General features: G+C 52.8%; 7 protein-coding genes across 8 annotated transcripts; all 7 read left to right on the top strand.

Moving 5' to 3' along the window:
* Positions 1-479: 479 nt before the first annotated feature.
* Positions 480-1197, top strand: ABB37_04489 (small GTP-binding protein Rab18 putativeras-related protein; the record flags this gene model as incomplete). Its single annotated transcript, XM_015802184.1, has 1 exon — positions 480-1197. Exon 1 carries the CDS (start codon positions 547-549, stop codon positions 1195-1197), a length of 651 nt encoding a protein of 216 aa, XP_015659585.1. The 5' UTR covers positions 480-546.
* A 792-nt stretch (positions 1198-1989) lies between these two features.
* Positions 1990-2860, top strand: ABB37_04488 (hypothetical protein; the record flags this gene model as incomplete). The annotated part of the gene is made up of 1 exon (XM_015802183.1): positions 1990-2860. Exon 1 carries the CDS (start codon positions 2075-2077, stop codon positions 2858-2860), a length of 786 nt encoding a protein of 261 aa, XP_015659584.1. The 5' UTR covers positions 1990-2074.
* A 429-nt stretch (positions 2861-3289) lies between these two features.
* ABB37_04487 (glycosomal transporter (GAT2) putative (GAT2)) lies at positions 3290-5567 on the top strand (the record flags this gene model as incomplete). The annotated part of the gene is made up of 1 exon (XM_015802182.1): positions 3290-5567. The coding sequence occupies exon 1, from the start codon at positions 3642-3644 to the stop codon at positions 5565-5567; it is 1926 nt and encodes a 641-aa protein (XP_015659583.1). The 5' UTR covers positions 3290-3641.
* A 1865-nt stretch (positions 5568-7432) lies between these two features.
* On the top strand, positions 7433-9639 carry ABB37_04486 (putative nucleolar GTP-binding protein; the record flags this gene model as incomplete). The annotated part of the gene is made up of 1 exon (XM_015802181.1): positions 7433-9639. Exon 1 carries the CDS (start codon positions 7678-7680, stop codon positions 9637-9639), a length of 1962 nt encoding a protein of 653 aa, XP_015659582.1. The 5' UTR covers positions 7433-7677.
* Positions 9640-10970: 1331 nt separating this feature from the next.
* On the top strand, positions 10971-11775 carry ABB37_04485 (hypothetical protein; the record flags this gene model as incomplete). Of its 2 annotated transcripts, none has more annotated exons than XM_015802180.1 (1): positions 10971-11775. In XM_015802180.1, exon 1 carries the CDS (start codon positions 10999-11001, stop codon positions 11773-11775), a length of 777 nt encoding a protein of 258 aa, XP_015659581.1. In that variant the 5' UTR covers positions 10971-10998. The 2 variants fall into 2 exon arrangements, with proteins under 2 accessions (XP_015659581.1, XP_015659580.1); XM_015802179.1 differs by having other exon boundaries at positions 10981-11775.
* Positions 11776-12305: 530 nt separating this feature from the next.
* On the top strand, positions 12306-14331 carry ABB37_04484 (hypothetical protein; the record flags this gene model as incomplete). Its single annotated transcript, XM_015802178.1, has 1 exon — positions 12306-14331. Exon 1 carries the CDS (start codon positions 12499-12501, stop codon positions 14329-14331), a length of 1833 nt encoding a protein of 610 aa, XP_015659579.1. The 5' UTR covers positions 12306-12498.
* A 374-nt stretch (positions 14332-14705) lies between these two features.
* ABB37_04483 (hypothetical protein) lies at positions 14706-15300 on the top strand (the record flags this gene model as incomplete). The annotated part of the gene is made up of 1 exon (XM_015802177.1): positions 14706-15300. The coding sequence occupies exon 1, from the start codon at positions 14917-14919 to the stop codon at positions 15298-15300; it is 384 nt and encodes a 127-aa protein (XP_015659578.1). The 5' UTR covers positions 14706-14916.
* Between the last annotated feature and the right edge of the window lie 332 nt (positions 15301-15632).

The raw sequence follows: 15632 nt of genomic DNA, 5'->3' as shown, positions 1-15632 counted from the left end.
GTTCGTCCTTTGTGTTGGTCTGCTTGACTTTTGTTTTCTGGCGGTTCTCGTCGCGGCGCTCTTGTGGAGCATTCAAAGGATGCACTTCATAGTGCCTCTCTCTCTTTCTCTGTCTCCCGCCTTTTTTTTGTTTGTTTGCTATTGTTTTGGGAGCAGCGTAAATGTGAACACCGAAGGCAGTAAACGTTGATGTTGTACTTCGATGATTGTTCGTTCTTTCCCTTTCTCCCTCCTCGATAATGCTGTTGGAGCGCAATGTCAATGGCGTGCAATCCTCTGCTAGGCTGAAGTTTTGGAAGAGTGTGTCTCTGGGTTTAACGACCAACACGGAATGGCTTATTCCGAACCTTCTATTGATCTTCACGTTGTATTCGTTTTCTCCTCACTTCTCTCCTCTTCCTCTGGCTTTCTGTGATGTTCGCACGCACTATTTTCTCTTAAAAATTTGATGACGATTACGCTGCCCATCTTCGAATGCAGTGAACACACAATACATACGCACACACGATTATCTCTTTTTTTTTATTCTTAGAATTTACGCGTGTCATGTCGTCTGACAGCGGTGACCGCACCATCAAGGTGCTCTTGATTGGCGACAGCGGCGTAGGCAAGTCCTCCTTGCTTGTATCCTTTACAACGGGCACCTTTGACGAGAACATCTCAGCCACCATCGGCATCGACTTCAAGATCAAGAAGGTGAACGTGGTGGACTCGCACACCGGCGCGAAAGCGACCGTGAATTTGCAGCTCTGGGACACCGCTGGTCAGGAGCGTTTCCGCACCCTCACCAGCTCCTACTACCGCGGCGCGCAGGCTGTGGTGCTTGTGTACGACGTCAGTGAGCCGCAATCGTTTCACGGACTGCAGAAGTGGCTGGACGAGGCCAACAGTTACTGCCGCCGTGACGAGATGGAGCGCAACAACGTCGTGTTTCTGCTGATTGGAAACAAGACTGACTTGTGCCCAGATGAGAACTCAATGCCGCTGCCCAAGTCCGTAGCGCAGGGCTTTGCGCAGCAGAACAACATGCTCTTCGCGCTGGCGTCAGCAAAGACAAAAATTGGTGTGGCGCAGGCTTTTGACGAGGTGGCGCGGAACGCGTACGACAAGATGCAGGAAGCGGCGCGGTACGAGAAACGGCGCGCGACAAATCTAAGCGAAAAAGGCGGCAACGGAGGTGACCAAGGCTGCTGCTAGCGGAGAGAAATACGCGAAGAAAGCGCTTTGCTTCTCCGCAGGGGTCCGGAGACACTCAAAAAAGGATATAGATATCTTTTACTACTGTGTAAGTTTTCCTGCTTCGTGCTTGTGCTACTCCGAATCCGCCAGCGCGTGGCGATGCGTGTTTTTTTGTCGTAAAAAAACTCTGGATTGCTGTCTTGGTTCAGTAAACCGATGTCCTTCCTGCTGCCGCGTACTTTTTTTTTCACCTTCTCTTTATGTACTAAGTGCTCCTTAGGCGTTCTGCCCTGAAGAGGAGGAGTGAGTGCGTGCGTGCGTGCCTGTTTTCCTGGATCTGCGATTTTGCTACTCTCATCTGCAATGTTGCTTGTTTTATTTTTCTGGCCGCTGTGCTTCACCCAAACATCAACATCAACAAACAGAATATTTGACATAACTGTCCACGCACGCCGTTGCTGATTCGTTTTTCCCTCACAAGCGCTGTCGAAATATTTGGGCTTCTTTTTGTGAAGAGAGAATGAAAGAAAAAATGGTCTCATGCGTTTGTTGCATCTTAATAACAGCAAAACAACAACAACAGAAGATGCACTCCACAATTATTTTTTGATTTGTTGTGATCTCTAGCTCGTCGTTGGCCATAAGAAAAAGCATCCTGCTCAATCCTCTACCCGTGCATCTGTTTCGCTGTTTCCCTCTCTGTCTTCATCCACACACCTATCGATGTTTTTCTTTGTTCCATTCAACACATGCTATCGCTTTTCTGAATTTACGACTGCGTTTTTCTCTTGTCCTTCTCGTTGCGTTGTAGGAGTTCGCTGCCGTAGCGGTGGGCTAAAAAACAAGCAAGCGGACAAAAAAAAGCCGAGGTAGCACCTGGCTCCACGCACGCGCGATGTCGGGGATGGACGATCGCGCGAAGCAGTTTAAAATGGCTGCGGAGTCGCACCTGACCGGTCCTGCGCTCAAAAAAGAAATCAACACGCTGCGCCGCTTCCTCTTTCGCAATCAGGAGTACCGCTTCACAAAAGCGGCGCAGCAAGCGCTGTACATGGCTGTATTGGCGCACTACGGCAACGACGCGACGCATCACGCGTCTTGTCTTCCAGCGCCGGCTCCGGCGAGCACGTCGGGTACAAGCACATCGCCCTCCTCTTCCACCCCGGGTGCAGGCTTTGCATCGAGCAAAACCGCGGCAACCGGGCAGGCGGACAACGACGAGGAAAACGGACAAGGTGACGACGACGACACGGCGGCGGCGGCAGCAGTTCCTATTCTGCATCTCCTCGATGAAGCCTTGAAGATGCCCTTCACCGTTTTCACATCCCCTCAGAAGGACAAGCTCCTCAGTCTCTACTGGGCCGTTCTCGGCACAGCGGGGCCGCCGGGCGGCAACCGAAATGCCGGCAACGCGGCTGCTGGGGGCGGCGCGGCAGCGGCAGGGGTTTGCATCGCGCGGCAGCTTTCCCTGATGGACGTTGTCGAGGCGGGTAAGAGCAAAGCCACCCTGTCCCTCTACACAGAGGACGGGAACGAGTACGCGCACGAGGTGTTCGTCGACGACGCTGCTACATTGAAGCAGTTGAAGAGGGACTTCGACGAGGGCAATGCGGTGGTGGTGACGGTCCAAGAAACGAATACAGGAGCGCGTTTCTTATCTTTTTCAGTGGATGCGGAATAGGAATCGCCACGGTGCACAAGCACCCCAAAGAGACTCTACGCTCCTCGCTTTTGTTGCGTTTGTTATTCGAACATTCTTTGGTATGTGCACCGTGGTTTTCCAGCTTTATCACTTTTTACTTACTCGTCTAGCCCATTCAGGCAGGAGCATAAATTCTGTGGGTGCGCGGATGCTGTCAAACATAAAAGTACGGCAACTGCTTAAAATAACAACAATGAAGACAGTAACAACCTTAAACGCATCGAGACACTGCAGAAAAGCGTTTCTTCTCATCCCGTACATCTAGTAGCGTTAACGTATGTCTTATCTTCGTGTGTAGTAGTTGATGCCGAACTCTCTCTCTTCTCTTCTTCCACGCACTGTATTGATACACATTTTGCCTACACACATGCATACACATGAAATAATCGCCTTCAACGACTTCTCGTAGCTCATCAGTTGGCTTCTTTTCTTTTTTTTCTCTTCAACTCGTTGAGAGTTTGCTCTTATTGAATTGGTGTCTCCCACCCGACACTGAAGAACGGAAGGAGGGAGAAAGCACACAAACTCCTTGGTGAATAGGAAGGGTTTCTGTCGTACGCATTGAAAACACACACAAACACACACACACGTTTGCCCAAACGCCAGCGAACCCGTTGCTACAGCTCATCTCATTCTCTTGAAATAAATATTGATATCTTCTCGAACATTCGAGGCAGTGAACCAGTAATCTCCGCTAAACAGCAACAACGAATTGTACGAGTTATTTAGCTATACATATCTCTCTCCCTTTCTTTCAGCCATGCCGGTGGCATCGAAGCTTGCATCGGGGCGAAACCTGGGCTTCTACGCCGCCCAGCTGCTCTGTGCAGCAGCGGCGTTGCGAATTATGAGCGATCTCATACAGCGCCGAAAGTCAGGTGCCACCCCAAAGCGGCGGTCGAGGCACTCCTCGCCTAGCCGCACCAGCGGCAGTGATGAAGGCGAGGAGCCCATCAAGCTAGACCGCGTCTTTTGGCGTCGCTTCTGCTCCCTGCTCGGCCTGACCTTCCCTAGGCTTGTCACCTTCGAGTCTGGCGGCGCCATGCTGCTCGTTGTGCTCTTCTACCTGCGCACCCAGCTGACACTGCTCTTTGCCGCTGCTGTGGGCCGCAATGGACGTTTTTTGGTGGAAGGCAAGATCAAGTTGTTTCTCTTTAGTGTGGCGGACATTGGGCTGTTGGCCATTCCGGGAACTGTGCTGCAGATTGGTGTGCAGTATATCAAGATGATGGTGCAGCAGCGCATGCGGGACAACCTGCAGGCGGCGCTGAACAAGGAGTACCTGCAGGGGAATACGGTGTACATGATCGCCACACAGAGCTCCATCATCGACAACCCAGATCACCGGATGGTGCAGGACGCGAACCAGTTCTGCAAAAGCGTAGCCCATCTCTTTCGTGCCCTCTTCAAGCCAATCCTAGACGTCGTGACGCTCTCCCTCGAGCTCGCCAAGCATGGCGGCTTCGCCGCCCCGGGTTTCTTGATGTCCTACTACTTTCTCGTCGCCACCGGCATGGCGGTGCTGCTGCCCAACTTTGCGCAACTCGTCGCGGTTAGTCAGCAAAAGGAGGGCAACCTGCGGACGAAGCAGTATCAGCTGATCAACCACGCTGAGGAGATTGCCTTCTACAACGGCGAGGACATCGAGCGGGAGCAGACCGGCCGCCTGCTGCGCTCTCTCATCCGCCACGAGTACAAGATCAAGCGATTCAAGTTTATGAGTGGGTTCTCCGATAACCTGCTCATTAAGTACGGAGCGAGCCTGGTCGGCTACCTGGTATGCAGCCTTGTCGCCTATGATCAGCGCAACTTGATGTCCAAGGGCGAACTGACGCAGATGTTCCTGCAGAACGTGCAGCTCTACGTCCCCTTCTCTGGCGCACTGGGCCGCATGCTGCTCATCCACAAGCGTGTCGGCGCGCTGTGCGGCAGCGTCCACCGCCTCGGTGAGCTGCGCGAGAAGCTCGATCGCATCAACGCCATGAACGCACGCAACGCACTTGCGAACGTCCGCTACGCGGAGAGCGTCGTGGCGTGGTCGAACATCGAAATTATTTCCCCCGCCGGCATTTGCATTGTGCGTGACTTCAGCCTCACCGTGGTGCCTGGGAAGCACACGCTGATCATGGGCAGCAACGGCTCCGGCAAGTCGTCGCTGCTGCGCGTGCTCAGCGGTCTCTGGCTGCCTGCGAAGGGCATCGTTACAATTCCCTCCGGGACTAACGCCCTCATGTGCTTGCCACAGCGCACCTACCTTCCATCCGGCTCGCTGCGTGCGTTACTCACCTATCCCAGCGCGGTGGAGGACGCCGCGAGGGAGTCGCCGGAGACGGCGTTTGTGTCAGACGAGGTCATCATCGACGCGGCGCACTCCTTCGGTCTAGGAGGGATGATGGAGCGAGAGGGCGGCCTGGATGCGTCGAAAAATTGGGAGCAGGTGCTCTCTGGCGGCGAGCGACAGCGTGTGGCGCTCGTGCGAGTGCTGCTGCACCGCCCTTTGTTTGCCTTCTTGGATGAGTGCACCAGCGCCATCTCGCAGGACGACGAGCCTTACTTTTATGACCTGCTGCAGAAGGCCGGCGTGACGGTGATTACCGTGTCGCATCGCGAGACCTTGCGCAAGCTGCACCGTGCAGTTGTGCTCCTTGACGGCGAAGGTGGGTACTCCGTGAGCGAAGCGCAATGAGGATTAAAAAAAAAAGAAGTCAATACGTGCTTGGATTTTCTTTTTTAAATAATTTGATTCAGGTCCTGTTGTGTTCGTGCGTAAGTACAAGTGTTCTGCTTTTTTCTTTCATAATTAATATCGATCTGGAAAAGTAGTCGAACTCTTCTTTCCCCCCTTTTCCCTTTTCTGTCCTTTGAATGCGCGAGCATGTTGTGTCTTCTCGTTTTCTTCCCTTTTACCCAGTGAAACCCTTTTGCGAAGCTTCTGCTAGGTTTATTATGACGAAACGGAAAGGTGTGTATTTACTGTTGTTTGCTATTGTTTGGCGTTGCCGTCTTCCTTCATTGACTCCTGCCTCTTGGTACTTCTCTGCGGTCGGACAAAAAAAATGTTTCTTTTTGTTTTGGACTTGACCAATACAGTATTTAATCAACTTATCCATCATGTCAACCTCTAGTGGTTTTTGTGTTGACGAGAAATGCACTGAAGGGATACATGTGGGTGTTTTGTTTATCACTGTGTCTGTTTTGAATGGAAGTCCATCCGCAACTGAGGCTCATTGAATTCCTCAAGGCCCAATAATATTTTCCAAAGATGCATTACTGAATGTCATCATTAACCAACCATCCGAGCGCACACGTACACACACATCCACACACACACATGTAGCAGCGGCAAGAACGATCAAAAATAATAATTGAAAAACAACGATCTACACATAAATTCTCTTCTTTTTTTTTTCTGAGAGGTGGCAGGATCGTGTCAAGAAACTTTTCCTTTCGTTGAAAGTTTTGTGGGGGGATGTAAAAGAGAAAGAAGGGAGGCAGAAGGGAAACGATGAAAAGGGCGAGAGGAAAGTGTTGTGGGGCGTCGGAATAGGATGTATTCAAACGTCGGTTGGCAAACGCCTGAATAGCTCTTGCCAGTTTTTTTTTTTTGTTACTCCAAAGGATGCCGAGAAAGAATAGTTCTACATCACATTGAGTTGAGAAAGTCGCTGTTCCACAAGAGAGAACAGCGCCACAATAACGACTACAACACCCCCTCCCCCCCGAAGCAGCATGGTAGTTGCTGTCAATGCTTCAAACCGTCATCAGTTAATTTTTCAACTCACGTTTTATTTTACTCCGTTTCGTTGCTGCATCTAAGAACGTGTTAGTTTTTTTCTTTTGGTGGTTTATGGATCGCATTTGTTTAAAAGGACGGGTTTAACAGTGCCAACAATCCTTTTTTTTCCCTTTCCCTTCTCCGGCTCTTTCGCATATATTCGTGCTGGTTAGTTCTGCGAAAACACGAGGCACTGTTTTGTGTTATTGAATATATATTTTGTGTGTTTTGCTGTTTGTGTCTGTTTGTGTTTGGAGTTTTCTTTCTTTTTTTTTTGCTGGATGGTGTTTTCAAGAGCGTTGTGGTGCTGGTGTCTGTATAGTGCCTCCACCCGCAGCGTTGCGAAGTGCAGAAGAAATAATGCGAATATACCCGAAACAACAACAAAATACAACACAAGTTTAAAAAATATATGTATATCCACGACAAGTTTTTCGATTATTGCTTGTGGAGATGTACAGCAGCATATCTTGCAATTCTTTTTGCTATGGAGTGTGCACGTTCGGATTTCTACGTTAAGAAGTTGCGGACGCCAACTGACGTGCTTTCTTGTATTTGCGCAGCTTCGGAGACTCAACCGACCTCTCTGCGAGCAACACCTCTGTGCCCACATACATCGAGAAGGAACGAGACAAGATTTGCGTTTCTTTCTAAAAAAATATATATTCAACATTCTCTGTCTTCTTGATCTTCTTCTCAATCTGTCTGCAACCGATATCTTTTCCCACTCATTTGCGTATCATTTTTTTTTCTGTTTTGGGTTTATCACACGTGTAGTCTAAAACTGTACGTCAGGGTAAGGAACTATCATCTGTTGGCTTCACGTGGGATTCCGTCCTGCTATTTTTTCCTTTGTTTCTCTTCTGAGTTTGCCACGCTTCTCTTTTCTCTTTTTCTCTTTCTCTTTGGTAAGTCCAAAAAGTGTTTCGAAAGTCATCTGCTCTGCTAATTTGACTATAAGTCCCTGAAAAGTGGGTTTAAACGCAAATACACACACACACACACGAGTAAGGCATTCACGATGACGTCCGTGTACAACTTCAAGACGATCACCGTCGTCCCGTCCTACAAGGACTTCATGGACATCGTCCTCTCCAAAACGCAGCGCAAGACCCCCACCATCGTGCACCGTGGCTATCACATCTCGCGTATTCGCCAGTTCTACATGCGCAAGGTGAAGTTCACGCAGAAGACCATCAACGAGAAGCTCACCTACATCCTGCAGGAGTTCCCCCGCATGGACGACATTCACCCCTTCTACGGTGATTTGATGCACGTGCTGTACGACCGCGACCACTACAAGGTGGCGCTGGGCCAGGTCGGTGCGGTGCGCCACATGGTGGACAACATCGGCCGCGACTACGTCCGTCTGCTCAAGTACGGTGACTCTTTGTACCGCTGCAAGCAGCTGAAGCGTGCCGCGCTGGGCCGCATGGCGACCGCCTGCAAAAAACTCAACAGCGCCCTGGCCTACCTGGAGAAGGTTCGCCAGCACATGTCTCGTCTCCCTTCCATCGACCCCAACGCGCGCACCCTGCTCGTGACTGGCTTCCCGAACGTAGGTAAGTCGAGCTTCATGAATAAGGTGACCCGTGCGGATGTGGAGGTGCAGCCGTATGCTTTCACCACCAAGTCCCTCTTTGTGGGCCACACCGACTACAAGTACGCCACCTGGCAGGTCATCGATACGCCCGGTATTTTAGACCACTCACTGGAGGAGCGCAACGTGATTGAGATGCAGGCCATCACCGCGCTGGCCCATCTGCGCGCGTGCATTCTCTTCTTCATGGACCTGAGCGGGCAGTGCGGCTACTCCATCGAGCAGCAGGTCTCCCTCTTCAAGTCGGTCGGCCCCCTCTTCACCGGCAAGCCGGTCGTTGTCGTCTTCAACAAGTGCGATGTGTGCACCATTGATGACGTCTCGCCGGCGGAGCAGGAGCTGATCATGGACGCCATCCAGGAGGCGGACGCGAAATGGATTACGACTAGCACGCTGACGGACGTCGGCGTCGGTGACTTGAAGACGGTGGCCTGCGACGTGCTGCTCGCCCACCGCTCCGAGCAGAAGGAGGGCTCTGGCCGCTACCAGGCCATCCAGAACCGCCTTTACTGCGCCACCCCGCAGCAGCGGGACGAGCTGGAGCGGCTGCCCTACGTGCCGGCGTCAGTGCTGCATGAGCGCGCCACCGGCGAGCCGCCGAAGCAGCGCCGCAAGACGGAGCGCGATTACGAGTGGGAGAACGGCGGTCCCGGCCAGTACCAGACCAACGAACGCAAGACGTGGGACCTCGAGGACCCGTCGTGGGTGGATGATGTCATTCCCCAAATCATGGATGGCCACAACATCTACGACAACATCGACCCCGACATCCACCAGCGCCTGATGGAGCTGGAGGCGGAGGAGGAGGCGCGGCTGGAGGAGCTGGAGCTGGAGGCGTCGCGCAAGCCCGCCACGCACACCCTCGACGACGACACCCTTGAGGCAGTCAAGTTCATCAAGGACAAGGTAAAGGTGCTGAAGATGGAGCGCGCGATGAAGAATCCGGCGATTCGCCGCACGCACAGCCAGGCCGCTGCCATCGACAGGTTCAACAAGCGCACAGGTAGCCAGGACACCCGCTCCAAGTCCATCGCGGACGGCAGCGGCGAGGTGGCCACGACGCGCAAGCGTGGCCGCTCCATGTCCGTCGCCCAGGAGGCGCTCCTCCGCGACCGCTCTGGCTCGGCCCACGTTAGTACCAAATCCACGCGTAGCATCAGCGCGAGCTCCGCCAATCGCGAGCGCAGCCTTAGCGTCAACCGCGGTGATGGCTTCCGCGACGTGAACGAGAAGCTGCGCGCTGTGAAGCTGAGCAAGGTGAAGCTGCGGCCGCTTGCCCGGCAGGCTCGCAAGGGCGAGGGCGACCACCACATACCGAACCTGCGCCCGAAGCACTTGTTTACGGGCAAGGTGAAGAGCAATGGTGCTCGTAACCGGCGTTAAGTGGAAAAGAAGTGCGAATGGAAGTAGGAAGAGGTGAGGAGGGGAGCTGGTTCCTTCCAGGTGCCTTTCTTGTCTATCTTCATCGGTTCATCTCCTCGCTGTTGCTCCTACTGACACACATTTCCTTTCCTTCGTGGCGTTGCTGCGACGATATATATGTTGAGTGCCGTGCTTTTCACTATAATACTAATGAACGTATGTTTCTTTGTTAAGCGTCTTGTTTCTCGTATAAAGCAACGTCTAATTTTTCCTTTTTTCTCTGGTGTGTTTTTGCGGTTTCAAGATTTGCGTAGGGGAGAAGTGTGTCTGTAATGTTGTTGATGTTTTTGCCTCTCTTCTCCTTGGTGGAAGCCACGAAAAATCCTCTTCCTCAGCAGCGCTACCGATTAATCCTGGGAAGAGGCGTTCACAACTGACGGAGGGGGAGGAGGCTGCAAAGTACTAAATTAAGCGTGGTGACAGACCGCGGTGCGTGTGTGAGTGTGTGTGGGCGTGCTGTCGTGGTTAAAGGATGGCTAATCTCTTTTTTTGTTTGTTTCATTTCCTCGCGTTTCCCTTCAGAGTGAGAATGAATGAGGCGAACTTCAACGGCAGAGCGAGAGGGAAGAAAAGGCTGGAAGAGCGAAGACGTTCTCTTATGCTGTCGAGGTCAACTTCTTTTTCTTTTTCCTATTTTTTCGTTGTGGTGAGAAGAGCACTTTGTCGACTTTTGTTTTCTCGAGTTTCTTTCATTTCCATCTCTGTCGTGCTTCCAGCACCACCCGGTTAACAAACAAGTAATTCAATCCTCCCCAAACACCCAAATGAAAGCCAGTGTCCAACATCTTTTGTCGAAGCAGTGCGAGAGATAAAGAAAAAGAAGGTGCATTTTCTCCTTTCAGGGGATGTGGTTCACGTTGATCAGCGCGGTGCTAAGACTTGCCACTTTCCAGGGTTAAACGACTGTGATTCGTTGCTGCCGTCCACGGCTAAAACAAAGCTGTCCTTTGTCAACTCCCTGCTGCGCCAACTACCTGCTCTTCCATGCACTGAGAATGGAATTCTGCAAAAGGTGCCCAATGGCGAAAGCGTAGGGAGGTTAAATGGCACGAACGTCTGTTCTGTCGGCGCACAAAGTCACTGCCGTTTCGTACGCGCCGCTCCGCTCTTATTTTGTAGGCGCGCAGAGTACTTTCACGATTCTTATGCCGCACGCCACCGAGCCCACCACCACTTCCTTCTCTTGTTGCAACTTCATCTGTGATTCCCTCGGGCTTCGTTTTTCTTTCATGACTACGTGATGCTACCGACATAATATTGCTGTTGATATAATCGCCTTGTTCTTGTATGTAGAATACAATAGCAATACAATGACAGACAATGGAACTTTTTTTTAGTGGCTGGGACGTGTACCGCCTCTCTTGCATTTCTGCCTTATCTTCCTCCGCGTGTGTGGAAGGTGGACTGCAGGTAATAGATGAGGATGAAGTGCAGGATAGGCTGGGGCTGGTAGAGGAGTACCTCTCGGCGTGGGACGCGTTACAATGGAAGCTCCTGCGATCTACCGCACGGGTCTGCCGTCGGGAACGGGAGCGCCTGGTTGCGAATGAGGCTGCGGAACGTCGACTGATCGAGGGCGACAGCGCGTTTCTGCCTTACAAACCCTTTCCCGGAGCGATGTTGAGTGATGCTTTTCACCCTTTGCTGGTCCACGAAAGCGAAGCGCGCCAGCGTATCTTTCAGGAGTACACGGACTGCTTCTCGACAAATCTGTTTAATGCGTACGAGGCGCTACGGCGGATGGGGGTTACATACGAGGCACTGGACTCGCTCGTTATCAAGGCGTGCCATGTAGGTCGTGCTGGGCAGCGCGAGGGCCTGCTGGCGCACACCAGCACCTCTGGGCACGCTTTCGAATCGCCGCACTTAGACCGATTAGCACCCATCTTCCCCAACAGCATGACAAATACGCTTTGCAGCGCCACTGTGTCCCTGCTTGTTGGACAGGAGAAGGAGGAGCGGTGTCTCCTCGACGCAACACGGCGCAATTTCATGGACAGCGCAAAGGCTGTAAGAGCAGTATACGAGGAGCAATATGCACGGCTCAAGGATTCCTTGACGCTGACGACGGAAGCGTCCATGGTGTCAGCTCCGTGAGCGTGTGTTGGCGTGAAACCAATGATGTGCTGTGCGCACACCTACACGTAGGCTTTGCCTCCTCTGCGGAGATGGCAACACAACCGTGGATTTGGCTTTCTTCTGCTTCCTTTCACCGACGCTTTTTTACTATTATTTTGGCTGCTCTGACTTGGTTCTGTGCTCTACGCGTGCATAAGTGGGGGCAGACCCGAGCAGCCGAATACCTTCGATGTAAATGAATAAGTTTTTTCTCCCTCTCAGTGGAATTCGGTTATTCTATGTGTCTCACTTTGCGCAGTTTCAAAATACCCCCCCCCCTACACACAACCTTCCCTTTTGTTTTTCATTCCGTGGGCGAGTGAAGCTCGGTGCCACCTCAAGGCAGCGCAGTACGGTGTCGCAACTTTTCCCCCAACAACAAGAGAAAAATGCCGCTCCAAATGATCTTTGCGCGTCTTCTTCAATCTTCGTTAAACCTCTCTTTTGTTATTCCCTCTGCAACGGTGTCCGCTGCGCTTCCCTTTCGTTTGTTGTCGCGAAAACCGGCAGCTCTCCCACTCTCTGTTGTTGAGGGTCAGGCGACATATTCTTGAGGACTCTCCAGCTTGGGGGCAAGCTGTTTTCTGTTGGCTTCCCAATTCGCTAGTGGAGAGAGTTTATCATTACTTTTATTCGGAGCAAGCTGCGCTGACAAGGGAGAACACCCACTCCCCATCCCCCCACACACAAACAAGTGCGCAAATGGCTACCCTCAAAGACGGCCGCTTTGTGTTTATCCACGCCGATAGTCACCACCTACTGCTCGAGCGGCCCAGCGCCATCAGCGACGATGCAGCAACCAGGGCTACCTCTTCAACCCCGTTAGCGACGCAGCTGCTGTACGGCGGTGTCGTCTACGCCTTCGCGCTGAACAAGGCGCAGACGCGTATTGCGATGGTGTGCCCGAGCGTCAGCGCTGCTGCTTCTGCCACGCCAAACCCGGAGCGACTGGACGCCCCACAGGCGGTGCTGCGCTTGTTCTCCTTTTCCAACGGCGAGGTCGGCGAGCTCTTGACGGAGCTGATCACGGCGATGGCGCAGCGCGTCGCGTGGGTAGGCGATCGATACCTTGCTCTGGACGTGCCGCCCGACAAGGACAGGAGCACGCCCTTCACTTCTCCAGCCAACAGCAAGACGACGCCGAGCAACACCTCGTCGACGATTCTGGTGGAGGTGGGAAAAGCGCCGGTGCGGCTGAGAGTGATACGCGAGGACACGACCTCCGCCTCCCCCGCTGCCGGGCCGGGGTTTATTCTGTGTGATATCTGCACCACGCGACGTAGTCTTCGGCTGTGGGACCTGCAGCGAAACAAAATGATGAGTGAGTGCCAACTGCCGAATCGTAGGTGCCGTCACGGTAAGGCGCGAGTGGCGGTGGCCACCAGCAGCGACGGGCCTTTTGTGTTTGTGGTGAACGATGACTGGACGGTGCATGGGTTCTACGTGGGCCGCAGTGGAACCGTCCACACGCCGCGCCCGGTGTTGACGCAGTTCGAGTCGCAGACGGTCAATCGTGCGTTGCAGGGCAACACCAGCGCTGCTGCGATCAACAAAGTCGAAGGCAGAGGTGATGAAGGCGCAGACCGAAGTGAGAGAGAGGAAGAAAACGTCCCCGACAGGACAGGGCGATCACCGCGATCCTCTTCGACGCATGGTGTTGCGTTACCGGCGCCGAAGCTGCACACACGTATGCTGAGCGAGACACAGGTGCTGCTAGCATTGACAGGGTCTTCTACAGTGCTGCAATGCACCTACAACCCGAAAGGGAAAGATGAAGAGCTGAAAGTAGTGGCGAAGATGCGCCTCACACGACGCTTTCACGCCACGGCGGAGGTGGTGGGGCTCTCCAAAAAGGCGTGTTTGGTGTGTCAGCGCGACGCCGCTGCGAACAACGACGATGATGATGACGAGCCGGCAAAGAGTGTCTGCACGTATTTTGCGCTGCCGTTGGAGATGAAACCCACCGGCCAAGCAGCGGCGGAGGCGGTGGTGGCGGTAACGGAGTCCACCGAGGAAGGCACCGAAAGTGGTGGGGTGGGGTGCAGTGGCGGTGTTGCCGTGGGAGAGGGAAGCGCGGCGGCGGCGACGACGGAGCAGAAACGGAAGCGGAAGCGGAACAAAAAGGCCGCGGCTGCCTCAGATGCCGAAAGTGACGGAGCAGCAACCCTTCCACCTTCTACCGCCGCTGCTGCTGCTGCTAATGAAGCCGCAGCAGGTGCATCTTCTCCTCCAGCGGGGCGAGGTGGCACTGGCGGACCCACGCAGCGTGCGGTGGAGCGGCTGCTGGTGCACGCCGGTATATCTGAAAAGATCCAGCTGCCGAATGCCTTCACCAGAGACGGCGGCAGCAGCGGTGCGCGTGAGGGCAGGAGCACACCCGCGGTGCCTACTGATGCCGCCAACGGAGGTGGAACTAATTCCCCTTCACCTAACAATAAGAAGAGGCTGTCGACAGATGCGCTGTATACCGCAGGCGGTGTAGTGGTGGGGGCGGTGGTGATGATGTGTGTGATGCGCAAGCTGGCTCTCTTGTAGGGTGTTGCGCCGCGCACATCGTTAATTAATCCATAGAAAGCAAGATAAACAAACAAAAAGAAATCAGCCTTTTTTTTTTTGCGGAGCTGCATCGCATTGATTTCCTTGTAGGGTGACGCTAGACGTTGACCTTCCTGGATGCCGTGCTTTTATTCATCGTGTGTGTGAGTGCGTGTGTCTCCATAACACAGAGAAGTACCTTTTCAAATGTCACTCACTTCCCAGTGGAACATAGCGGAGCAGAAAATGTCTTACGGAAGAAGTCAATGAGCGTCGCTGAGGATGATAGTGTGGAGATTGCCATGTCACCTTAAAACTTATCCTTTTTTTTCCTTTGGGTACTCCGCGTTCTCGCCTTGTTTCACCTCCCTCGAGAACAATGGAACGAGTCTTTGCATGTATTTTTATTATTCTTTGCAGCTGCATTTAAAAGGTGGCCTTTTCTTTCCTGCTCACAGCGCGCGATCTGCGGGGGGAAAATAGCACACACGTACACACGTACACATACTCGAATACGCATAGAGCATACCAACTTGAGCGACAGCAATTGTAACCGTCGGCGACTTCTCTTACGCAAGAAGAAAAATGTCAAGTCAAGAATCCCTGAAAGCGGCGATGCGGGAGTCTTTAGAAACAAACGGGACTATCAGCCGCATCAAAGCGGAGCTCCGTGCCGCCATCGTCGAACGCCTTTCCGATGTCACGGCCAATGGGGATAGTCGTGCAGTGGATAACCCGCCGGTGCCTCCGGAGAATATGATCATCAACGAGCTTATTAAGGAGTACTTGACCTTCAACGGCCTCGAGCACACATTAGCTGTCTTTCAGCTAGAGGGGCGCACGCCGGATAGCCAAGTGCCTCGCCGCGTACTCGCATCCGAGCTGAACATGGCCGCTGCACCGTCGTCAGTGCCACTGCTGTATGCTATATTGCATGAAGCGCGACTGTCGAAGGAGATGGGTCAGTGAGGACCGTTGATAACGCTTATTTGCGATGGCGTCTGTCTGGCGCGTTGGACGTTTCCTTATTTTTGTTTTGTGTGCTTGTGTGAGGTTGCGACAGTTTTGGTATGCTCGATTTCTGCTCTAACTCGCGTTCCGTCTCTTCTGTTTTTTCTTTTTGATTTACGTTTCCATAGATCTGTGCAGCAGCAGACTCTTTCTGACGATGTTTCCTGTGATGTGTTTTTGTTCGGCCTTTTACTCGTGCTTCTCGCGAAAAGCAAAACGCCTGTAAATGCGTATTCGTAATTCATAAGCAGTTAGGTAAAGCGGGGTCTGTTCGTGCATCAAAGCTGAAT

This window comes from Leptomonas pyrrhocoris, assembly GCF_001293395.1.
Source record: "Leptomonas pyrrhocoris isolate H10 chromosome Unknown, whole genome shotgun sequence".
Lineage (NCBI taxonomy): Eukaryota > Euglenozoa > Kinetoplastea > Trypanosomatida > Trypanosomatidae > Leptomonas > Leptomonas pyrrhocoris.
Note: the sequence above shows the minus strand (reverse complement) of the source record. Positions and strands in the feature narration are given on the sequence as shown.